Source organism: Brienomyrus brachyistius, chromosome 5 (genome assembly GCF_023856365.1).
Source record: "Brienomyrus brachyistius isolate T26 chromosome 5, BBRACH_0.4, whole genome shotgun sequence".
Lineage (NCBI taxonomy): Eukaryota > Metazoa > Chordata > Actinopteri > Osteoglossiformes > Mormyridae > Brienomyrus > Brienomyrus brachyistius.
The window spans coordinates 21009612-21032050 of NC_064537.1; the positions used below are offsets into that span (position 1 = coordinate 21009612).

Below are 22439 nucleotides of genomic sequence, written 5' to 3' on the forward strand. Positions count from 1 at the left end.
CTTTAAGCATTCAGTATGTCCCTTGACTATAAGGGTCATCAAGAATTTCCAGTCACAAGCAACAGAACCACATTTCTGTGTTTCCTCTGCAATATATCACAGGGACGAAAAAGAAAGCATTACAGAATAATTGTGTTATAATTCATTGTCCATACATCTTAAGTACATATTGCAGTGACATATTGCATTTTTATTCGCACTATTGTATTTTTAACATGCATCATGGTCCAGCTGCTCAAATGCCTTCAGTATTTCAGTGTTGCCATCGTTGTAATGTGAAGCGTCATTAGAAGCCTCTGTGAGGCTTCGTGAGAAACATGATTCAGATATAAGTCATTAAAAGATATTGGAAAACAAACAGTGCTACCAGACACAAGCTCCAAATTACAACAACTGAAGGCCACATTGAATTCCTGTGGTTTGGAATTGACTCTACAGTCTTCTTACTTGTCAATACCTAAAGGATCTGCACCATATATTTATCTTTCTGTGTGGAGAACTTGCCAACTACATTTTAAAGGGTGACATTATGGGTCAGTTAGTAGCTCTATGGCTTTACATCTACATGGCTGTAGGCTAAAATCTTGCCCCTAAACTGTCTATTTGTGGAGTTTGCATGTTCTCCCCTTTTCTGTGTGGCTTTTCTTCCACAACCCAGAAGCATTTTCACTTTCTCTAAGCTGTGTGTGCCCTTCTGTGGACTGGCATCCCTTGTGCCCTGTGTTTCCAGAGATGAGTCTCAGGCTCACTGTCACCTTGTACAGGATAAGTGTTTTATGGATAATGCATGGATACAGTAGATGATTATTGCTGACATTAGTAGTAATATATATGGTCCATAGTACTGAAGTACTTGGCTGCAGTTCAGAATTATATGAATGAATTAGTGTTCATCCTTTACGTGTTGATAGTGGTATGTTTGATTTTCTGTTTCTTGTATCACTGTTTCAGATTTGGGTTAGTACGCTCCGTGGGTAATTTGTTGCTTCATTCCTTGTTGGTTGGCGGTTTGAATTCTGTCATCTCTCTATCTTTCCTCGCACACCCCAAAGACATTAGCTTAATTGACTTTTCTTAACTACCCGAGGATTGTGTGTATATCTGCGCTCTTGCCTTGTCCCCCATAATGCCTGAGATGGATCTTCCTTTGACCATGTCCAAAATATGTGGTTGGAAGATGGATGGATGGTTCAAATTAAAAGTCTTCAAGGTCTTTGGGATTTATCTCTCTTAAGTTAATGCTCAGTTATTTGAAATGTATAATTTATTTATGATGCTAAAGATGATTATGATTATATCATCATGCATAATTTATGTCTTTGTTATGTCGTCTTTCAATTTGTGGGAAGTGCAACCATTTTATTACCATGTGTAGCATTTCCAGTCAAAGCCTGTGAGTTTTCCGATTTTTCCAATAGGGTAGAATAGGATAGCTTTCACACATTATCATTGCACAACATAAAATGAAATTTAAAAAGTGCTACTCTTGATTGGTGTAAACTCAACAAACAATCACAGCAACAACACAAAAAAATTTTAAAGTCATGATATTAAATCAAATATAGCAGCATAATAGGGATATGTGGGAACAAAAGACATGTATCTATTTAAAATAGCATGAGCTCTGCACCATATAGTACCATCCAGTTAATATTGCACTTTACAGTCTTATACACACTGCATTGTCACAGACAAAGATTAGGGTATTGTATGAGAGTGGGCTATAGAGTAGAGTTGAACAGTAACACATCGCAATATATGGAATTTCCATGAGTAATATTGCGTTGTTTATGAAACAAAAAAAGGAGATAGAATTAGCTGAAATAAACTGTAGCCAAATATAAATTCTTGTCATCTAATAGTAGTGTCTGTCAGATATATATACTGTATGTATATATATATATATATATATATATATTGAAACGATATATCATGCAGCCCTATTACACAGTTCAAGAGGATGATTATTAAATAAATGCATAGAATACAATTATTTATTATAGTTTGGAAAATCCATTACCTCTATGATAGCTCTATAATACCACAAAAATTATATGTTAATGATGTATTCCACTCTTTAATCTGTCATTATGCCTATGTGATGTTAGGAGTTCAGGCAGTTGTAAAATATATAGCTCTCACCTTTACAATTACAAGATATACTAGATTTAAGAAGGATTATATTATTTAACTTCCCTGCAATGGATGTTGTACCATGTGCTGTATGGTATAGGCTCCAGGCCCCCTGCGACAAGATTGAGCATTGGGAAGCTGGATGGATGGATTAATGGATGTATTACTTGGCTAAAACATGTTAGTTAGTGTGTGTTCTTTCCTAGGGCATTCTATTCTCGTCAAGTGAGTGTCTGAAGACTCCTCAGGACTTAGTGAAGATTTACATGCATGAATCTAACAGAGTCTACAGAGATAAAATGGTGGAAGAGAAGGATTTCGGAACCTTTGATAAGTTGCTGTTCGACTCTGTGAAAAAGTTTTATGAGGTGAGACTTCTACAACATCAGACAAAGAGAACACACATACTCTCCGTCCTTTATAGTTATAGAACTCATTAAACTAAAGGAGTTCTGTGCGGGGGACTTTACCTACCAGTATAGCTGAAGGAAAGAGTGGTAATCAACGTACACCTGTAAGGACCATGATATTAGTCCTGCAAATTGGAAAACATTTTAATGGTTTTATAAATATTGTTCCTCTCTCGGGGTGTTTGTGAAAAGACTCATGCTGCCTTCCTGTCTGTGCAGCCTTATACTGTTATGGATCAGCCACAACTATATCTACACTAGCATAAGTGACGTTTAATTCTGAATCTTAAATGAAGTTTATACGGAAGCTTGTTGTTGTCGTGGGTGGTGATGTCGTTTGTTTGTTTGTTGAAGGTGGTTCCTTGAAGGAGCGCGTGGTAGCATTTCCCCGTAAATTTGAAATTAGTTTTCACTGCATGTTCATTCTGAAGTTCATTCTGCATGTTCCTTTAGGACTTAGAGGAGACACTTGAAGAAATCAAGGCCATGAATGTTTTCTGCCACTTTGCCAGTGGTACTGGGGAACCCAAATATATGCCCGTTCAGTCATGGGGAATCCTCAACAAGACACTTCTTGAGGCTTTGGACAGCTACAATGAAGTCAATGCCACAATGAATCTGGTCCTCTTTGAGGATGCCATGTCACACATGTAAGACCAACATCTGTGTTCCTATTAAATCCAGAATTGTGCTTAAGCCGTTACACGAGGATGAAAACTACATGGCGACTAACCCTAGGAGGTCATGCCTTTTATTGGCACAATCTAACTGATCATTTTTTTCTTGTTCTCTGTCACTTTCTTATTTACTCATGAAGCTGTCGCATCAACCGAATCTTAGAGTCTCCAAGAGGAAATGCACTCCTGGTGGGAGTTGGGGGCAGCGGCAAGCAGAGTCTTACGAGGCTCGCGGCCTTCATAAGTTCCTTGGAAGTATTTCAGATTTCTCTCAAGAAAGGCTACAGCATCTCTGATCTCAAGGTAGGTCTTTAACTTTTAGAATTTCAGATTATTCCATTAATCCTAAAAAGATTGTACTCTTTATAATGTTACAAACGTATTGTTATTTTTGATATTTAACAATTTATTGTTGTTGTTGTTAATTACAGAAGCACCACATAACATAAGATAATAATAATAATAATAATAATAATAATGTGTGGCGCTTTAGTAATTACATTGGAAAGGTAGGCGTCCTTAGTAACAGATATACAGATATGGCAGCAGACTACACCAGTGTTTCCCAACCCAGTTCTCGGCGAACCCTGGACAGTTCCTGGGAGGGAGCAAAAACGTGAACTGTCCGGGGTTCCCCGAGGACTGGGTTGGGAAAAGACTACACTACACCATTGTTACATGACATCAAGTACATTAATCAGCTCATAATAATGAATTATATCTTTATTGTAATGCTTTTTTCCAGAATGATTTAGCTGCACTGTACATTAAAGCTGGAGTAAAGAATGTCGCCACTGTGTTTTTGATGACTGATGCCCAAGTAGCAGATGAGAAATTCCTTGTTTTGATCAATGATCTTTTGGCATCAGGTAAGTTTATTTTTTCCTTTTTTTAAATACATACAGTTGTGCCTAGTAATTTTCTTTTACAACACTGGTTTAGTGCGGAATTCCAAGTTAAATGTAAGAACCGGACTGAGCATTAGGCAATCATTAATTAATCAGCAATCAATAGCCATTTTTCTTAGTAACCACTCATAACCGCCACAATAAATGAAATGAAGACATAGTCACTACTGTTTTGTTAATGTGCAAATTTGATGGTCATTTCAAATGAATTAAGAATCGTCCCACTTTTCGCAACCACAAAATTCATTTTTAATTGCTATTGCAGCACTTCAATTCCTAAACTTTTTAAAATCTTTTTTTAAGATGAATATGCTTCATCTGGAGATAATACTCTTTGCTTCTCTACACGGAGCAAATATATTTCCTTAAAAGGCAACTCGGACGAGAACATTTTCTTAATGCCCAGTCTGTAAATATCCTACTTTCACTTATACGCAGGACATTAGCTGTGTTGCTGAGGTAATTGGATCCTCATCATCTTCGGATGGATCAGTCAAAATCTGTTAGAGGACAATCAGCAAGTGCATATAATCAGATAGGCCTACTGACATGTGAGATACTCATGCATGAACTTATATCTCTGGAGTCCTCCTTGCATGTCCTGTCACTGAATAGTCTGATATTACTCCTCACTTTCTTCCTTTAATAAGTGCTTTAATTTATGTAACGCATTCAGCACTATCAGGCAAAATCTGACAAGCAGTCAATCGCATATAATAGCATGACACTTTATGGTGCCAGGAAGATCCACTAGGCCAGTCCTGCCATTGCTCACTGGGAAGAGGCCAATCATTATATGTAAAAGTCAGTATTGATTATGTGAGAAGTACCAGGGGACAAACATCTCCAGAGCTCCCCCCCCCCACACACACACACACCTTATTCCTTCCATCCATCCATCCATCCATCCATCCATCCATAATGAGTATTAACCTTTAGCTCAGGGATCTCCAACTCCGGTCCTGGAGAGCTACTATCCACTAGGTTTTCTATCATACCTGGCTTCTGATGAGCCACACCTGCTCTCAGGCAAATACCAGGAGCAGGTGTGGCTCATCAGAAGCCGGGTAGGATAGAAAACCTACTGGATAGTAGCTCTCCAGGACCGGAGTTGGAGACCCCTACTTTAGCTAAAGTCTACACTTATATACAGGGTAATATTTCTACCACATTGAGCTGGGTTTTTATAGGTCTATGTCATTCTAACTTGCTGCTAAGCTCTTTTGGTTCCAACTAGATTGCAGCTACTGTACATTAAATACATTCCCATATATACATTAATGTGAAGCATTAACGTAAAATATTCCATCTGTTGTATTAGACATTGTTTTCCACCACATCGGTTTGATGAATTTTGGATAAAGTTGATCTACTTATGCGGAAACTAGTTGTTAATTTTTGCCACGGCATCTTTCTCTCTCCTTTGTTGCAGCTTCAGTGTTACTTTTGCTTTACAATAAATCCGCACTCGGGATACACAGACGTTAATATTTCCATTTCTAATTGCGAAAAGGAGGGAGTAGTACTCTCATTGGCGTCCGTCTCCATGGCAAATTCTCTTTTTTTCACTGTTCAGCTAATAATGGCTTTTTCTTGTTCTGCAAGCCTGCATTTCATTAAGTATGAAATACTAGTATAAAGATAATCCCCGAAATCGTAGTCGGCAGTTCTGGAAACCGATTATCATGTTTAACGTCTTTTTAGGCTCATTCCATTTGGAGTGGAATAAATGTTAATTTCTGAACCCGCTTTCTGGAATACCCCCTGAGACATACACTGAACAAAAATATAAATGCAACACTTTCGGTTTTGCTCCCATTTTGCATGAGCTGAACTCAGAGATCTGAAACATTTTCTACAAAAGACCCATTACTCTCAAATATCGTTCACAAATCTGTCTAAATCTGTGTTAGTGAGCACTTCTCCTTTGCCGAGATAATCCGTTCCACCTCACAGGTGTGGCATATCAAGGTGCTGATTAGACAGCATGAATATTGCACAAGTGTGCCTTAGACTGCCCACAATGGGTAATGGGTCTTTTGTGTATGTAGAAAATGTTTCAGATGTCTGAGTTCAGCTAATGCAAAATGGGAGCAAAACCGAAAGTGTTGCGTTTATATTTTTGTTCAGTGTATGTATGACTGAACCACAATTTTGCAGTCTGTCTTAAAGATATATGTACTTATAAGTAAACTATTTAAAGAGGGGTATTCTCTCTTAATCAGAGATCGTTATCTAGTTATAGAGCATAGTGTTAGTTTGTATGTAGACCTGTTTTGTGCTAGATACAAATTATGTATTGCACAGAGACTACCGAGCTGTAAATGAGGTTGCTGCTCTTCAAACCTTGAGAAGTATCTGAGCTGTAAATTGGCATGAGTACTGTGGAGCATGCTGAGAGATGCCAGTCTGTCCTGGAAATATATATATATATATATATATATATATATATATATATATATATATACACACTGTATATATATGTGTGTGTGTTTGTGTGTGTGCTTGGACATGTTGGAGCTGTCGTGATTGCTGGATTAAATGTGGGTACTCCATTATTAAACAGCATCGATTAAAATTTATCTCCTTGATTACTTGGCAATGTGGGGGAAGGAAGACGGTGTGTAGAAGAACTTCCCATTAGAAGTGAATGAAAATGCAGTCAGCTGGCAGTATTGCTAAGCAGAACCTTTTACATTTTAAAAGAAGACTTTCAAGGTTTGACCAACTCATCTCATAGTGCAAGGATACCAATTTGTGCTATTTACCTTATTTGTCTTTGTCATCACTTAATGTACTTTCTACGTTTCCTATATGCAAAAATAACCACAGTTAAAAATGAAGGTTAGTCCCGTCACTTAGCCATATATATATATATATATATATATATATATATATATATATATATATATATATATATATATATATATATATATATATATATATATATATATATATATATATATATATATACATATATAGTGAAGCCACTCCAAACCAGCCCACCTCTGCTCACCCCTGCCCGCCTCCCATTATGACATAATGGTACACAGTTGGGCAAATAAGCCACGTCAGGTAAGACAGGCAAGACATGATGCTGTAAAACTATGTAGATTGACGCAGGCACACAAGACGAGACAAAGCAAAGCCATGTACTCACTGGGATATTTAGGGATTTTCTATGAAGTTGTGGAGAGCTTACAGTATGAAATGCCATATAATACTGGTAATTTCTGTGAACATATTTGGGCTGAACAGTATTGCAATAAGTTCCCACCGTGATATTGTTGTGGAAGTTTTTGCGATATTTTGGAGTTGAAAATTAACCTAATCTAAACTTATCTACCAATAAAGCCTGTCAAATGAGCCCATTAGTTGTGCTAACGGGCACAAACAGTGTAGCCAAAACACTAGCTTTTACTAAGTATTACTCATGGCATAACGAAAAAACTGATATCGTGGCCACATTTTACTAATTTGTTCCAACCATGTATTAAACCATGGCCACGTTTTATTAATGCGTTCCCTCGTTTTAGTTAAATCATAGCCACGTTTTACTAATTAGTTTTTTTGTTTTAGTTCAGTCGTGGCCACGTTTTCTTAATGTGTTATTTTTGTGTGTTTCTGTGTTTGTGTCTATGTGTGTTTACACCAATGATACACCACAGGTGAGATTCCTGACCTGTTCCCCGATGATGAAGTAGAAAATATCATAGGAAGCCTGAGGAATGAAGTCAAAGGCCAGGGACTGATCGACACCAGGGAGAACTGCTGGAAGTTCTTCATTGATCGCGTGCGCAGACAGCTGAAGGTGAAGTGAGCATGTGTGTGCGTGGGGGTGACGGGGGGGGGGGAAGCGTGGATCACATTTGGGGAACAAACTGTACCCAAAGTGTGGTGACACCTGGAACTTTCTTCCTTGAGATATCCTCAATTTTATTAAAATCTGTGATTGCAATAAAAAAAAAAGTGTAAATGTAGAAAGTCTTGTATTTTGTTTCGTTACCTATGGTTAAGGTTAGGGCTTGGTGTGGCGTAAGAGTGCCGTGATTGGGATTAGGGTTTTTCTATCTCTGTATACATATGTATATCATTCAGTCTAGTGAGTTATGTGAAACTGAATCTTCCATTCGGGGTGGCATGGTGGTGCAGTGGTTAGCACTGTTGCCTCACACCTCTGGGACCCGGGTTCAAGTCTCCGCCTGGGTCACATGTGTGCGGAGTTTGCATGTTCTCCCCATGTCGTCGTGGGGTTTCCTCCGGGTACTCCGGTTTCCCCCCACAGTCCAAAAACATGCCGAGGCTAATTGGACTTGCTAAATTGGCCGTCGGTGTGAATGTGTGCGTGTCTGGTGTGTGAGTGTGCCCTGCGATGGGCTGGCCCCCCGTCCTGGGTTGTTCCCTGCCTCGTGCCCATTGCTTCCGGGATAGGCTCCGGACCCCCCGCGACCCAGTAGGATGAGCGGTTTGGAAAATGGATGGATGGATGAATCTTCCATTCGTGGGTAAAATGGATATCTGACTTCATTCGTAATACAGTATCATCCAACCATATTCTTATTGCAGTATATTCATTCATTCATTCATTCATTCAATCGTTCATTCCGTTTTAGTTTAAGACCTAAAATAATGTTCAAATGAAGAGAGGTTTTTCAGGCAGTCTTGCTCATTTTGATATTTAATGATTAGAGCTGATAGATGTTTAAGTGACGCTTGCTTGAATCAATCTGATGACTGTGTCCGCATTGCTAAAAGCAATCTTGTTCCTAACTCTCGTGACCTTCTGTGTAAGGAAGTGTTTTCTTTCTCATCTAGACTGCTTTCCCCTATAATCTCCATCTGTGCTTGTGCTGTTGAAAAACAGTTGAGTGTTTTGCTTATAGATCCAACTCAATTACTGAATAGCGAATAAAAGGAGCATGAAGTTTGAAAGGTCATAGCTTCAATTAATCAGAATGCTCTTGGCTCCAATTCCTCTCTTTCACAAAAACATAATTTAATTATTTCTACTTGAATGCATATTGAGATATAATTATAAAAAGTTGATGATTTATTCTATGTGAATGGCTGTATCACAAAGGAAAATACATATATCTCCTCTCAAGCCTAAAATGTGACTTTATGTTAATTTTAATGATGCTATAATTGTTTTGAAAAACTGCTTTTTAGATGCCTAGTTTAAGATGAAACTTATAAAGCTTATAAATGATATAAGAAATATATAGCCTTTGTAACACTAATTGTAAGGTTCAGTTTAATTATTAAATGGTTAAAAAGAAAAAGTGGTACAGATTGTTCATTAGTGTTGAATCATAAGCCACTGACGTGTGTAAATAATTGTTTTAACACTTGACGTGTTCGTATGTAAGAGTTGAATGAGCTGAGCTTTTCTCAAAAGCCTTGCTTTGTGGTTGATTGCATATGCATGAAAACTGCCTGCTCAAACTCCCTGTAGGTGGCCCTCTGCTTCTCTCCAGTGGGCAGCAAGCTTCGTGTTCGCAGCCGAAAGTTCCCAGCTGTGGTCAACTGCACAGCCATCGACTGGTTCCATGAGTGGCCGCAAGAAGCCTTGGAGTCGGTCAGCTTGCGCTTCCTCCAGGATATTGAGCACATACAGGTTTGTCGGGAAGCTGTTCAGAAAAAAAAAAGTTAATGTCCCTCATTAGTTAATTTTTTCTTAAAATGAGTTCCTTTGCTGTTAATGACACCTACTTAGGGTGCAAAAAAACAATGCAAGAATGTTAATACAAAATAAGAATTCATTTGTGAATTATAAAGTATAACTTGCCATTTAGTAGAAGTGACTGAAGGAATGTGCTGTAATCTTAATAGAAACAAAGCAATCAATAAAGCATAATGTGTGGCTAATAGTGTTAATGCATTTCTCCACATTTAGCCAGAATTAAAGGAGTCTGTCAGTATGTTCATGGCGTATGTTCACACTAGCGTGAACAAGTCCTCTCGGAGCTACCTCGCTAATGAGCGGCGCTATAATTACACCACGCCAAAGTCCTTCCTAGAGCAGATCAAGCTCTATCAGAACCTGTTGTCACTGAAGAGCAAAGACCTGGCCACGAAGATGGAGAGACTTGAGAATGGTCTCCAAAAGCTGAACAGCACTTCTTCACAGGTAAGTCATATGCGTTTGTCTCTGCAGTAAAGAAATCATCCCTTTTGCTTCTCTTTGTATCACATTATGAGCACAAGTCGTGTTTACTTATATCGTCATTATCCAATGAAGAACACGTATCTTCAAGTTTCCATCAATTCAGGGGCATGAAATAATGTATTTTCACAGAATCTGCTTTACAATTTATTTTCAATGGACTTATGTGGATTGTTGTCAGAGAGGTAAAAATGTCAGTGCTAACAAGATACAAACATCTTTTTTTATTATTATTTATAATTTTTACTAACTTTTACAAGCTAATCTTGATATATTTTCACAATTAACAATGACGTTAGTTGGCCTGCTATCTAGTAGTTCAAATTAGCAATAACGTTATCCATACAAACGATTATCATGAATACAAATGTTACTAATCAGTAAAAAATAATAGGAATCCAGCATTGCTGGTGCTTGGACACCAAACTAATACCATCATAAATACTAACTAAATAGATTCTTTAAAAAAATATCTTGGTCAAACGCAGTAGACAGGAAAATGACACATTCCAACTGTAGTAAAGTCACACTTGTCAAAAAGTAGATGCACGCAGTTTTCATCGTACTGTGACAATACTCTGTTGGATAAATTTTCAGGTTTCATCTGTCATTGTTGCATATTTATTTCTATATCTGGCCCAAATTAGTGAGATGTTTTCGTTTCAGTGGTAATTTCTGTGCTGTTACCCTCTTATTATCACTGTGGCTTCATTGCCAAATCCTGTGCTTATGAGGAATCCAGGGGCGGCATGGTGGTGCAGTGGTTAGCACTGTTGCCTCACACCTCTGGGACCCGGGTTCGAGTCTCCGCCTGGGTCACATGTGTGTGGAGTTTGCATGTTCTCCCCATGTCGTCGTGGGGTTTCCTCCGGGTACTCCGGTTTCCCCCCACAATCCAAAAACATGCTGAGGCTAATTGGAGTTGCTAAATTGCCCATAGGAGTGCATGTGTGAGTGAATGGTGTGTGAGTGTGCCCTGCGATGGGCTGGCCCCCCATCCTGGGTTCTTCTCTGCCTCCTGCCCATTGCTTCCGGGATAGGCTCCGGACCCCCCGCGACCCAGTAGGATAAGCGGTTTGGAAAATGGATGGATGAGGAATCCATCCTGCCTGGGATTTGCTTTTCAGCGGCAGAGCACGGCCTTAACAGAGTGGCCCCGTAAGGCCCCGCGCTGACGTCAGTGGCCTTTTGTGCCGCAGCGTGTCATTAAGGTTTATTATCCACACTTAAATCTCAGTAATAAGTTCCAAATGTGGAAGCATCTCAGCTGTACTCTATGTCTTCGTCAGCACACCTGATTGCTTTTTTTGGGGAGGAGTCAGCTGAGTCATTGCCGAAGCACTATCACAAAAACAGCTTTAAATATTTGTCTCTCTGCTAAGGCATTGTTCCGTCCCGCATGGTTTGGGACGATATTGGGGATGCTGTGGGCTCTCTTTCCGTGTAGGACTGTGCTTACTGTAATGAGCTTATCACTATGCAAAACTGGGGTTTTGTGGGGGGAAACATGACTTACGACTCCATTCATTTTACTGTTTTAATACTGCAGTGAATTAATATTGTTCTTAATTCCCTTCAAGTTTTGTCTATTGATTTTTGTCTAATGACATATTTAATTGAAGCATAATAAAATTAATTTCTAGAACCTTGTATCTGATATGGTACAATTAAATATCCCTTGTGACATTTAAATCAAATATAATGCTGATAATTCACCATTGGATAATTAGGATATTACTATAATATATGTATATTAGATTATAAGAATATAATATTAGATTTTTTTTTACAACTAAATTTGAATAGAACAATTTGAAATTAATATTAGGAAAAGTACAACTTGTTACCTTGACTCTATAAAGGCAATTCATTCCTTACTAATGCAAAGTCTTGGTGAGCTGGGAAACTATTCCAGGAAATGTAAAGCAAAAGGCAGGGGAAACACTCAATGGGATTCCAGTCCACTGGAGGGTAGTTGCTCACTATGGCCAATTCAAAGACACCAACACAACTAACCACATGTTTTTGGAGTGAGGAGCAAACCCATGAAAACTCTTGCTAACACAGATGAACATGTTGCCTAATGAACAGCCGTTAAACAATATAAACCTACAAATTTACAAAAGACATACAGTTGTAGATCGCTGTAGACATTCAAAGACTTCTTGAGTATAGGTGACTCAGGGTGGGGGAGTGCGCCCTCTCATGGTGGATTGAACCATCTGCTAGATAATTCATAAGACTATACAGAATTACGCCCAGCCGGAGATCTGTTTCTGAGGCACAGCTACAAGATGTTTGTATGACGTTTCTGGATGATTTTTTAGCTCGGCTTCAAAACTCAGAAATAGTAGCATCATGCTTGTTAGGTAGTGACATATTTGATGCTTACAATATACATATATAATATCTGCAGAGGGAAAAATAATAAGAGTATCCCTTAGGAGAAATGCCAGTATACTGTAGAGCAGTTACACACACATAGATTTAGCCACAGAGTCAAGCGCAATTCAATCACCAGTTTCCATGAATCACATATTGAACTGTCACAAACATTTACGGCAGTTACTGAAAACACAGATAGAATCAGACAATAAACAAAACAGTTATGAATCGATTTATCCACCTCCTAACTGCTTTTCCTAGTCAGGGTCACTGGGGTTGGGCTACACCCTGGCTGGAATGCCTGCCCGTCGCAGAGCACAAATATGCATTCACACACACAAGCATACTCTATGGGCAATGAAGAAACACGAGTTAGCCTAACTTCCTGCCTTTGGAGGACCCACAAAGCCCAACAGAAGCATGCAGGCTCCATACACAAAAGGTGGAGGCTTAATTTCAAACCTGCAGGTATGACATACTGTTATGCCCTCATTTATAAATAGTAAATACTGTCAGTAATATTAATACTCACAACCCTGTCCAGGAGAAGTGGTTGCATGTTGGATGGATGGAATAATATTAACAATGGTGTAGCAAATATTTGAATTATTAGATTATTCTATAAAAATGCATATTTATATAATGGCATCATTTCAACAAATAAAGAATTTTAATTCACAAATAGGTCTTGCGTCGGCAGGTCTAAAGACTGCGCAGTTATTAGGTTTCAAATTCAGCATGATATTTTCTAAGAGTGCTATTAAGGATAATTCTAGTGCTTGGGGTTGAAAGGTTCATTCCTGAATGGACTCCAACTAGACAGAATGAAGGAGGTGGAAAGATGGAAAGAAGGAACTTGACTGTGATGTCAATGACTGGCTGCCAAAAATATTCAGTGAGTGGGCAGAGCCAGGTGGTGTGTAAATAGTTATGTGGGGTATTCAACACATACTGTAGTGTGAAGAGTTACCTGTGTATGCATATTATACAGCTTGATTTGTATTCTGTGAATCCCTTTGCACTGAATCCACTGGCTGTGTATATAATTGTATCCAGATGTTAGTAGTGGGAGCAATAAAACCCTGTAAATGTTTTCCTCCAGTAAAGATATTGTGTATTTGACACTGTAGAAAATTATTTCCAAATCATGGCAGTTAATACAGTATTTTTTTCAATGTGTTTTCCTAATAAGGGAGGTATAAAATAATGATGAGTGTGGGTTTTAGTCGGTTTATAGCCTGTTTATATATTGTGCTGAAGTATAAAATTTATTTACTTTATTTATAATTTATTTTCACATATAATTTTTATGCAGCAATAGTAAGAGCTTCGTTAAGAGGCAGGATAGAGAAGTAGTTGCTGAATAGCCTTGGCTGGTCCTGATTAATGCAAAGTTCCGTGACATTATTCCATTAGTAATGACTGTGGCCATAGGTGAGATTTTCACATACAATATTATGAGCAGTTCTCCAAAATCAAATTTTTATATACTTGCAAATTGGAATTTTCAATTTAGTTTGTCAAAAGCCATTTTCCACTTCTAATGATTCAATTACCATTTTAGAAACCTTCTCTTTGGGAGACGAATGCATTACTGCAGAGCAAAATTAATATCTTAGTAAAACGGGGGCAGGGCGGGGGGGGGGGGGGGGAACTCAATGACCTGTTAGGTATGTGTCTGAGTGCCTTAAAATTGAAAAAGGGACTTGATCACTCAATTTTGATGTCTGATATCAGGCATCACCAGATTATTAGAAATCAATGTGAATGAAATGGTGATTGATAGAGGAGAAAATCAAGAGCATTCTTTCGTTGAGGAAAGTAGATTAGTATTTTAACAGCAAGTACTGTATGTATGGCATTCTGACAGAGTGTGCCACCCTAGTGAATCAAACCTGTGAGTTTCTACTGCTAAAACATTGCATGACAAGCTGTTTTCCTGCTGAAATTGTCAGGCTACATCAGTCGTAGTAGATGGAATGAAATATAAATGAAATAGCATGTGACATAGGCTTATATAAATATAGGTGTGCTGGCAGTTTTACAGAATAGTACTATTTCTACTTTATTTTTATTTACTTTTGTTCTTGCAGGATTCTGATTATCATATAAATTATAATTACAGTGAAACTGTGTAAAAGTAATGAGGGTTAATTTTTGCTGAGAAAATACTTTGGTCATTGCATGGTTATGTAGGTCGACATAAATAGTTATGACACCTAGACTGTGCAGGAGGTAAATAAGGTTAGGATCGTAAGTGTTGTTTTGACAGCTAGTTAAAGGAGGTCAATGGGGTTGAGGCTAAGGTTGTCTACAGGGAATTTCAGGTAATAAGTTTTACTCTATCTATAGTCTGGTGTAACCGGTCTCGTTTGGGTCTTTGTTTACGGCCCGATCGCGCCAAGCGAGTCCAGTTAAAACATAGTCCCGGTTAAAGTCCGAGAGCTGATGCTCTCACTCTGCGTTGTGTATTTTTTTTGTTGTGTGTGGTGTGTGGGTGCGGGAGAGGGAGAGACGACACCGCGTGGCTTCCTCTGGACTCGGAATCCGACGTCCCTTTATTGGCACGTGTCTTTTCCTCTCTCTGGTAATGAAGAGCAAAGGATTAATTCCCCAGCAGCATGTAGCAGCTCAACATTCTCTTCATTACCAGAGAGAGGAAAAGACACGTGCCAATAAAGGGACGTCGGATTCCGAGTCCAGAGGAAGCCACGCGGTGTCGTCTCTCCCTCTCCCGCACCCACACACCACACACAACAAAAAAAATACACAACGCAGAGTGAGAGCATCAGCTCTCGGACTTTAACCGGGACTATGTTTTAACTGGACTCGCTTGGCGCGATCGGGCCGTAAACAAAGACCCAAACGAGACCGGTTACACTGGCAAGACCACAAAACGCCATTGACACTTTGAGAAGCAGCATTGCTGTAATCATGGGACATGCTGGGGAGACTTATACTTGCAGACAGTCCCTAACAGGACACTGTTTTAAAGTGTAAGCAAGAAGGAGGAATATAGGTTGGTTAAATATTCATTGTATTATGGTGTACATGTTAGTACTACTAGAAAGTCATTTAATATTTATTTTTGCCAATATATAGTTCATCAATTTATTTTTATGTGTTAGATGTAGATTCTGGCAAAATCCCAGTGTATGCCTGCTAATATATGAGAATCCACATTCGCTGAAATAAAGAAAATTCAGGTTTAGGTATGCCACCCCTAGAGGTGCATTTACGCTTTCTTCTCTGATAATATATGGATATAATTTTGTAATCTGTCTGCAAATTTATAGCTTCTATTAAAAGTTGTCATTACATATATACCGTTACTTTGATGATTACAGCTTTTTCCACATGTAAATGTGCTGTCTCGGTGTTATCATAACTGCACACATGCAGTTCTTATGCGGCTCTTAGTTAAATCGACCTCAGGTTACCAATTTGATTATGTGATATTGCATTGTGTTATTATGTTACCCCAAAGAAATTAGCACAACTCAGAAGAACTCCACTTTTGATTAATGTGATCATATGCAAACAGGAAGTATCTGGTGCTACAATATACTGTATATCTGCTTTATTAGTGCTGCATTGCTATTAGAGGTTTTTAAACGCTTTCTGAATTTATATACGGTGCTTATCTTTTGCCTTAATTTCCGTCTAAGAGAAGCTTTCTATCTTAAACATCATCTAAGTAGTGTTTAAAACTCATCACCACTTTCATGCACAGATCCCTGTTTTGAGCGAACTACTTTATACTTTGATAATGACTCTACAAATACATGGTGATGGGTAGATGAGTGGGTGTTTTTCAGCGTTTTAGAAGTAGGACAGTTAGTAGCCGCACTTATAATATAGTCATTATGTAACAGTATAGTCTGTAGGGAAGTGTGGGGGTAGGTTTTGGTGGCGGGGGGTGTCATTGGAGATTTTGGGCCCCATGAAAACACATCATAATAGGGCCCCTATAATCATTCTAATTCCCCTTAACCCCCCCCATACTACACCCCTGGACTCTACAGTGGCTCAGTTGGTTGAGGTTTTAGTGACAAATCCTCCAAACAAAATTGTCTGAAAACAAACATCTGGCTGGCTATGGTGAAATGATTTTTTTTATTTACTGTTTATATCCACTCAGTTAAACTTTGCATATTCACAGACCTCACCTAGTACAGAACTGCACTAATTACATTGACAGCAAGTAATGCTTATGTGGTTGATATCTGCTGAGAATGCACTGAATGCAGGGACATTACTGGAACTGCATGACTACAGTCAGTTTGAAGCATTAAAAGAAGATAATGTAACAGGTGGATGACATGAAGTAACGACGTGATACCGAAACGTGTAACAGGTGGATGACCTAAAGTAATGACGTGATACTGAAATGTGTAACAGGTGGATGACCTAAAGTAATGACGTGATACTGAAATGTGTAACAGGTGGATGACCTAAAGTAATGACGTGATACTGAAATGTGTAACAGGTGGATGACCTGAAAGCCAAGCTGGCTGCTCAGGAAGTGGAACTGAAGCAGAAGAATGAGGATGCAGACAAGTTGATCCAGGTGGTGGGGGTGGAGACGGAGAAGGTGAGCAAGGAAAAGGCCATGGCTGATGAGGAGGAAGAGAAAGTAGCAAAGATCGCTGTTGTAGTCCAAGGGAAGCAAAAGGACTGTGAGGAAGATCTGTCCAAAGCGGAACCCGCTCTCATAGCTGCACAGGAGGCCCTTAACACTTTGAACAAGGTGAGGCTTCACGGTCTTCTTACTGCGTATTTGTATTCATTTGTGGCTGCATGAAGCAGGTGTTGGCTTCGTGCGTCTAGTCTTCCTCAGGCTGTGTAGTCACACTATTTACTTAAATAGAAACTGGAAGAGAATCCAACTGCAGATTCATCTTTTTGGCCCCATGTGACCGCACTCTTTCCAAAGCTTATTTTAACAGGAAGCAAACATTTCAAAACAGTTTAACAGGACAATGCAACTGCTTGGAAGGCCTTTTGTTTAGTGACATGAGCATGTGGAATTACATATTGCTAAATATTTAAACAGTTATTATGGTGCAATATATTTTCTAGACACTATATATAAAATGAATACACAAGATTCATTAGTAATATTTCTTTTAGATACATTTTCATGTAGTTTAGAATGTATAGTGTTTTAATTTTCTGCTATGCAGAAAACTGAAGTATATAAGAATTCACATATGGCATATTCTGTGAATTTTTAAACAGCAAATGCATAAATGTATTATTTTATGTAAAACATACAATACTGTAATGTACATTGATATTAGTATTACACCCAATATTGTCAAAATATATTTGAAAGCAAGACTGAAATGATTTTAAAAATACCCTCACCATACTTCCTGGAAACTGAAATATTGAAAACTTTTGATTTTATGGTTCTTGAGTCAGAGCAGGCCGACATTACCCAGCTGGCCATGTTAGTTCAAATCATGATTAAAATGTTTTTCCCTCAGTTTTGCATTTTTAAGTCACAAACAGTGAAAATTATCTGCAGTCTTAATGATTCATCCTTAATGACAATCATAACCAATAGACCTCCTGTGATCATTTGGATATATTAAAAGTGTCAAAGGACTCAGATATCTTAGCCACTATTGTATAATTAATCAGCAGCCAATTTGGAGGAAAATGATAGGATTTGAATATATTACAACTCCTGTTGTGAAAATGATAAATAGAATTTGTGTGAGTGTCTTACAAGAGTTGGTTTAAGATTACTTCCTGATAAACTACACAGAGTTTGTAGGGATCAAAATATGAGAGATTTTCAATAGAGGACTACTATAGCATTCAGTTTTGGAATGACAGTGTCATGCTGCACTCTATCTATCTATCTATCTGTCTATCTATCTGTCTATCTATCTATCTATCTATCTATCTATCTATCTATCTGTCTGTCTGTCTGTCTGTCTGTCTGTCTGTCTGTCTGTCTGTCTGCCTGTCTAATAATTTTTTTCCCTTGCATGTTTCAGCTTCTTCGTATAGTAACCTTTTTGCCTTAAAACATTCATTGAGCTACATTTTTGGTGGTCAGTTATCGATATTTCACTTTACAATGGGAAAATATTAACCACTAAAATTTTTCTTATTAGAAAGGTTTTCACTCTACTTGTTTCCCAGTTGTTAAGTTTGTTTGATACAAGCACAAGAACATTTTCCCACAATCAGTCTCAGAAGTCCCTCAGACTAATGAAACCACCAGGGGGTTTTACTGCTCTGTATCTCTGTATGCTCTGTGTTTGAAAGACATCACGCCCGTCTTTCAAAGAAACACACAACTGGCATCGTTATTAGTCTTGTTTCCCGGAGAATTTTGTCAATATTCTTCTGGTACTTACACATGTATTTTACATGTTATATATTTGTTATATATTTTTTTCTGTGCATGAATTCAGAACAACTTGACAGAGTTAAAGTCCTTTGGCTCCCCTGTGTCTGCTGTCACCAACGTGACTGCTGCTGTCATGGTCTTGATGGCTCCTGGTGGTCGAATCCCTAAAGACAGGAGCTGGAAGGCAGCCAAGGTGATGATGGCTAAGGTTGACAGCTTTCTGGACTCCCTGGTCAACTTCAACAAGGAAAACATCCATGAAAACTGCCTGAAGGCTATCCAGCCCTACCTCCAGGATCCTGAGTTCAACCCGGAACTTGTAGCCTCGAAGTCCTACGCAGCAGCAGGGCTCTGCTCCTGGGTGATCAACATAGTGAAGTTCTACCAGGTGTATTGTGAGGTGGAACCCAAGAGACAAGCACTGGGCAAAGCCAACTCAGAGCTAGCGGCTGCTCAGGAGAAGCTCACCACCATTAAAGCCAAGATCTCTGTGAGTGATGTGCAAGGCTCTTACGACTGGCCAAGGGATGTTTTTTTAAAAAAATGATTATTTTAAATGGTGAAACTTGGTTTCTTAGGATATTCCCACCCAAGTGTATAACCCAAGTATGAATAACAAAAATAGCACAAGATGTGCAGGATGTCATTCTTTGTTAAAATAGTAGTAATAATAGTAGTAATAATAATAATAATAATAATAATAATAATAAAATCTTTCACATTTATAAACCTGACCTGATATCTTGGCCATTGCCATACATAGACCATGAGGATAGCAAAGGGGATATTCCAGAATAATCAATCAATCAATCAATAAAAGGCACACTTAGTTTAACCTGTTTTTTCAAACAATTTAAGGATTATAAATATCCTTCCCAATTAATTGTCTCTTTTCTTATTGTAATTGTATGTCCCCCAAAAAAAATAAAAATCGCTGATAATGATCGACGATTATAAGTTTAGGAAAGGAGTGGCAGGATTCTCTTTTGAAATTTGCCTGTTTGATCGCTGCCATGTAATGAGCATCTTAGCGTGTTTGAAGGTTTTTGCTTCTTTAGCGCTTTTTCTTTTTGAAGAGCTTATTATTCACCTCTGTTGTCTCTTAGCACCTTAATGAAAACCTGGCGAAGTTAACAGCAAAGTTTGAGAAAGCCACTGCAGACAAGCTGAAGTGCCAACAGGAGGCCGAGTCCACAGCGCACACCATTTCTCTTGCCAACCGCCTGGTGGGCATCCCTGGCATGAACCGCCGACACTCAGCTGGAAGTTGATAAATGCACCTCAGGACTGAGATTCTTCACCAAAATTACAGTTGACATTTTCAGCAAAGCATGCTATATTTATAAGACAGGCACAAAAGCAGCATTAGACATATGTATTGTTTACTTCCATGTTGTATACATCCTGTACCCATACAGGTATATCTGTACCAGTAATAATTTCATTTTAAGAAAAAAAAGTACATTAGCTCCTAACATTTAGCTTGTGGGTATATTTTAGTACCTGCTATATGACAACAGTGTAACTCCATGCGGATTATTTCTCTCAGGTGGGTGGGCTTGCATCAGAGAATGTCCGCTGGGCCGAGGCCGTAAGTAATTTCAAGCGCCAAGAGAGCACGCTTTGTGGGGACGTGTTGCTGATTACAGCCTTTGTATCCTACCTGGGCTACTTCACTAAGCGCTACCGCCTGGAGCTGATGGACAAGACCTGGAGACCTTACCTAAGCCAGCTCAAGGTTAGCTCTCAAATCATCAATTTGAAAGACCCGTTCCAGCCCTATAAACTTGTAATTTCTAAAATCCATTACTTTAAGCTTCAAATTTTAAACCATCCTAGCCCTTACCAAAATTGAATTTGCATGATAAAATGGTAATATCATGCACATTTTGCTTAAAAACAGATTTTTTTCGGCTTAATACAAATGGCGCTCAATCAACAAGTTTATTTTTTTTCCAGGAGGAAAGTAATGGATGATTTCAAGTAAATGGCCAAACGGTACATTGGACATGCTTTATTAATTCTACGTCAAATTTTAGAGACTTCATAATCAATTTCCATGGTAAACAGTTTTGTTTATAAAATATTGGGGCATGATGTCCTCGAACATTAAAATATAAAAATATATTAGTTTGGCTGCTGAGTTACAAAATTTACAGTGTTTGGAAAAGTTTGCTGAAATATTTACAAATTAATGTATAGTTATGTTTTTGTGGAAATATAAGCGAGAATATAATAATTCCCCACTCGCCCTCCTGTGGGCGGTCTTTTGTCCTTCAAGCTCGGGTCCTCTACCAGAGGCCTGGGAGCTTGAGGGTCCTGCGCAGTATCTTAGCTGTTCCTAGGATTGCGCTCTTCTGGACAGAGATCTCAGATGTCATTCCTGGAATCTGTTGGAGCCACTCTCCCAGTTTGGGCGTTACTGCCCCGAGTGTTCCAATTACTACTGGGACCACTGTTACCTTCACCTTCCACATCTTTTCTAGCTCTTCTCTCAGTCCTTGGTATTTCTCGAGCTTCTCATGTTCCTTCTTCCTGATGTTACCATCGCTTGGGATTGCTACGTCTATCACTACGGCCTTCTTCCTCTGCTTGTCCACCACTACTATGTCCGGTTGGTTAGCCATTACCAGTTTGTCAGTCTGTATCTGGAAGTCCCACAGGATCTTAGCCTTATCATTCTCAGCCACCTTTGGAGGTGTCTCCCATCTTGACCCTGGGACTTCCAGCCCATACTCCCCGCAGATGTTCCTGTACACTATGCCAGCCACTTGGTTATGGCGTTCCATGTACGCCTTGCCTGCTAGCATCTTGCACCCTGCTGTTATGTGCTGGATCGTCTCGGGGGCATCTTTGCACAGCCTGCACCTGGGGTCCTGCCTGGTGTGGTAGACCCCAGCCTCTATTGATCTTGTACTTAGAGCTTGTTCCTGTGCTGCCATGATTAATGCCTCTGTGCTGTCTTTCAGTCCAGCTTTGTCCAGCCACTGGTAGGATTTTTCAATGTCAGCCACTTCCTCTATCTGCCGGTGGTACATGCCGTGCAGGGGTTTATCTTTCCATGATGGTTCCTGTTCTTGCTCCTCTTCCTTCTTGGGTTTCTGTTGCCTGAGGTATTCACTGAGCACGTCATCAGTCGGGGCCATCTTCCTGATGTAATCATGGATCTTCGATGTTTCATCCTGGATAGTGGCTTTGACGCTCACTAGTCCTCTGCCTCCTTCTTTCCGCTTAGTGTATAGTCTCAGTGTGCTGGATTTGGGGTGAAACCCGCCATGCATTGTGAGGAGCTTCCTTGTCTTGATGTCAGTGGCTTCCATCTCCTCCTTTGGCCAGCTTATAACGCCAGCGGGGTATCTGATGACTGGTAGGGCGTAGGTATTGATTGCC

The 22439-nt window shown here is 39.1% G+C and overlaps 1 protein-coding gene across 1 annotated transcript in view; it reads left to right on the forward strand.

Moving 5' to 3' along the window:
* The window catches only part of dnah9 (dynein, axonemal, heavy chain 9), a 119544-nt gene that overhangs the window by 39392 nt on the left and 57713 nt on the right, over positions 1-22439 (forward strand). Inside the window, exons 42-52 of the mRNA XM_049013154.1 lie at positions 2340-2501; positions 2997-3193; positions 3361-3523; positions 3966-4089; positions 7797-7939; positions 9584-9745; positions 10025-10258; positions 17169-17429; positions 19114-19539; positions 20156-20275; positions 20599-20787. Of these exons, the coding sequence (XP_048869111.1) occupies positions 2340-2501; positions 2997-3193; positions 3361-3523; positions 3966-4089; positions 7797-7939; positions 9584-9745; positions 10025-10258; positions 17169-17429; positions 19114-19539; positions 20156-20275; positions 20599-20787 (2181 nt within the window). The remainder of the gene's footprint in view (positions 1-2339; positions 2502-2996; positions 3194-3360; positions 3524-3965; positions 4090-7796; positions 7940-9583; positions 9746-10024; positions 10259-17168; positions 17430-19113; positions 19540-20155; positions 20276-20598; positions 20788-22439) is intronic.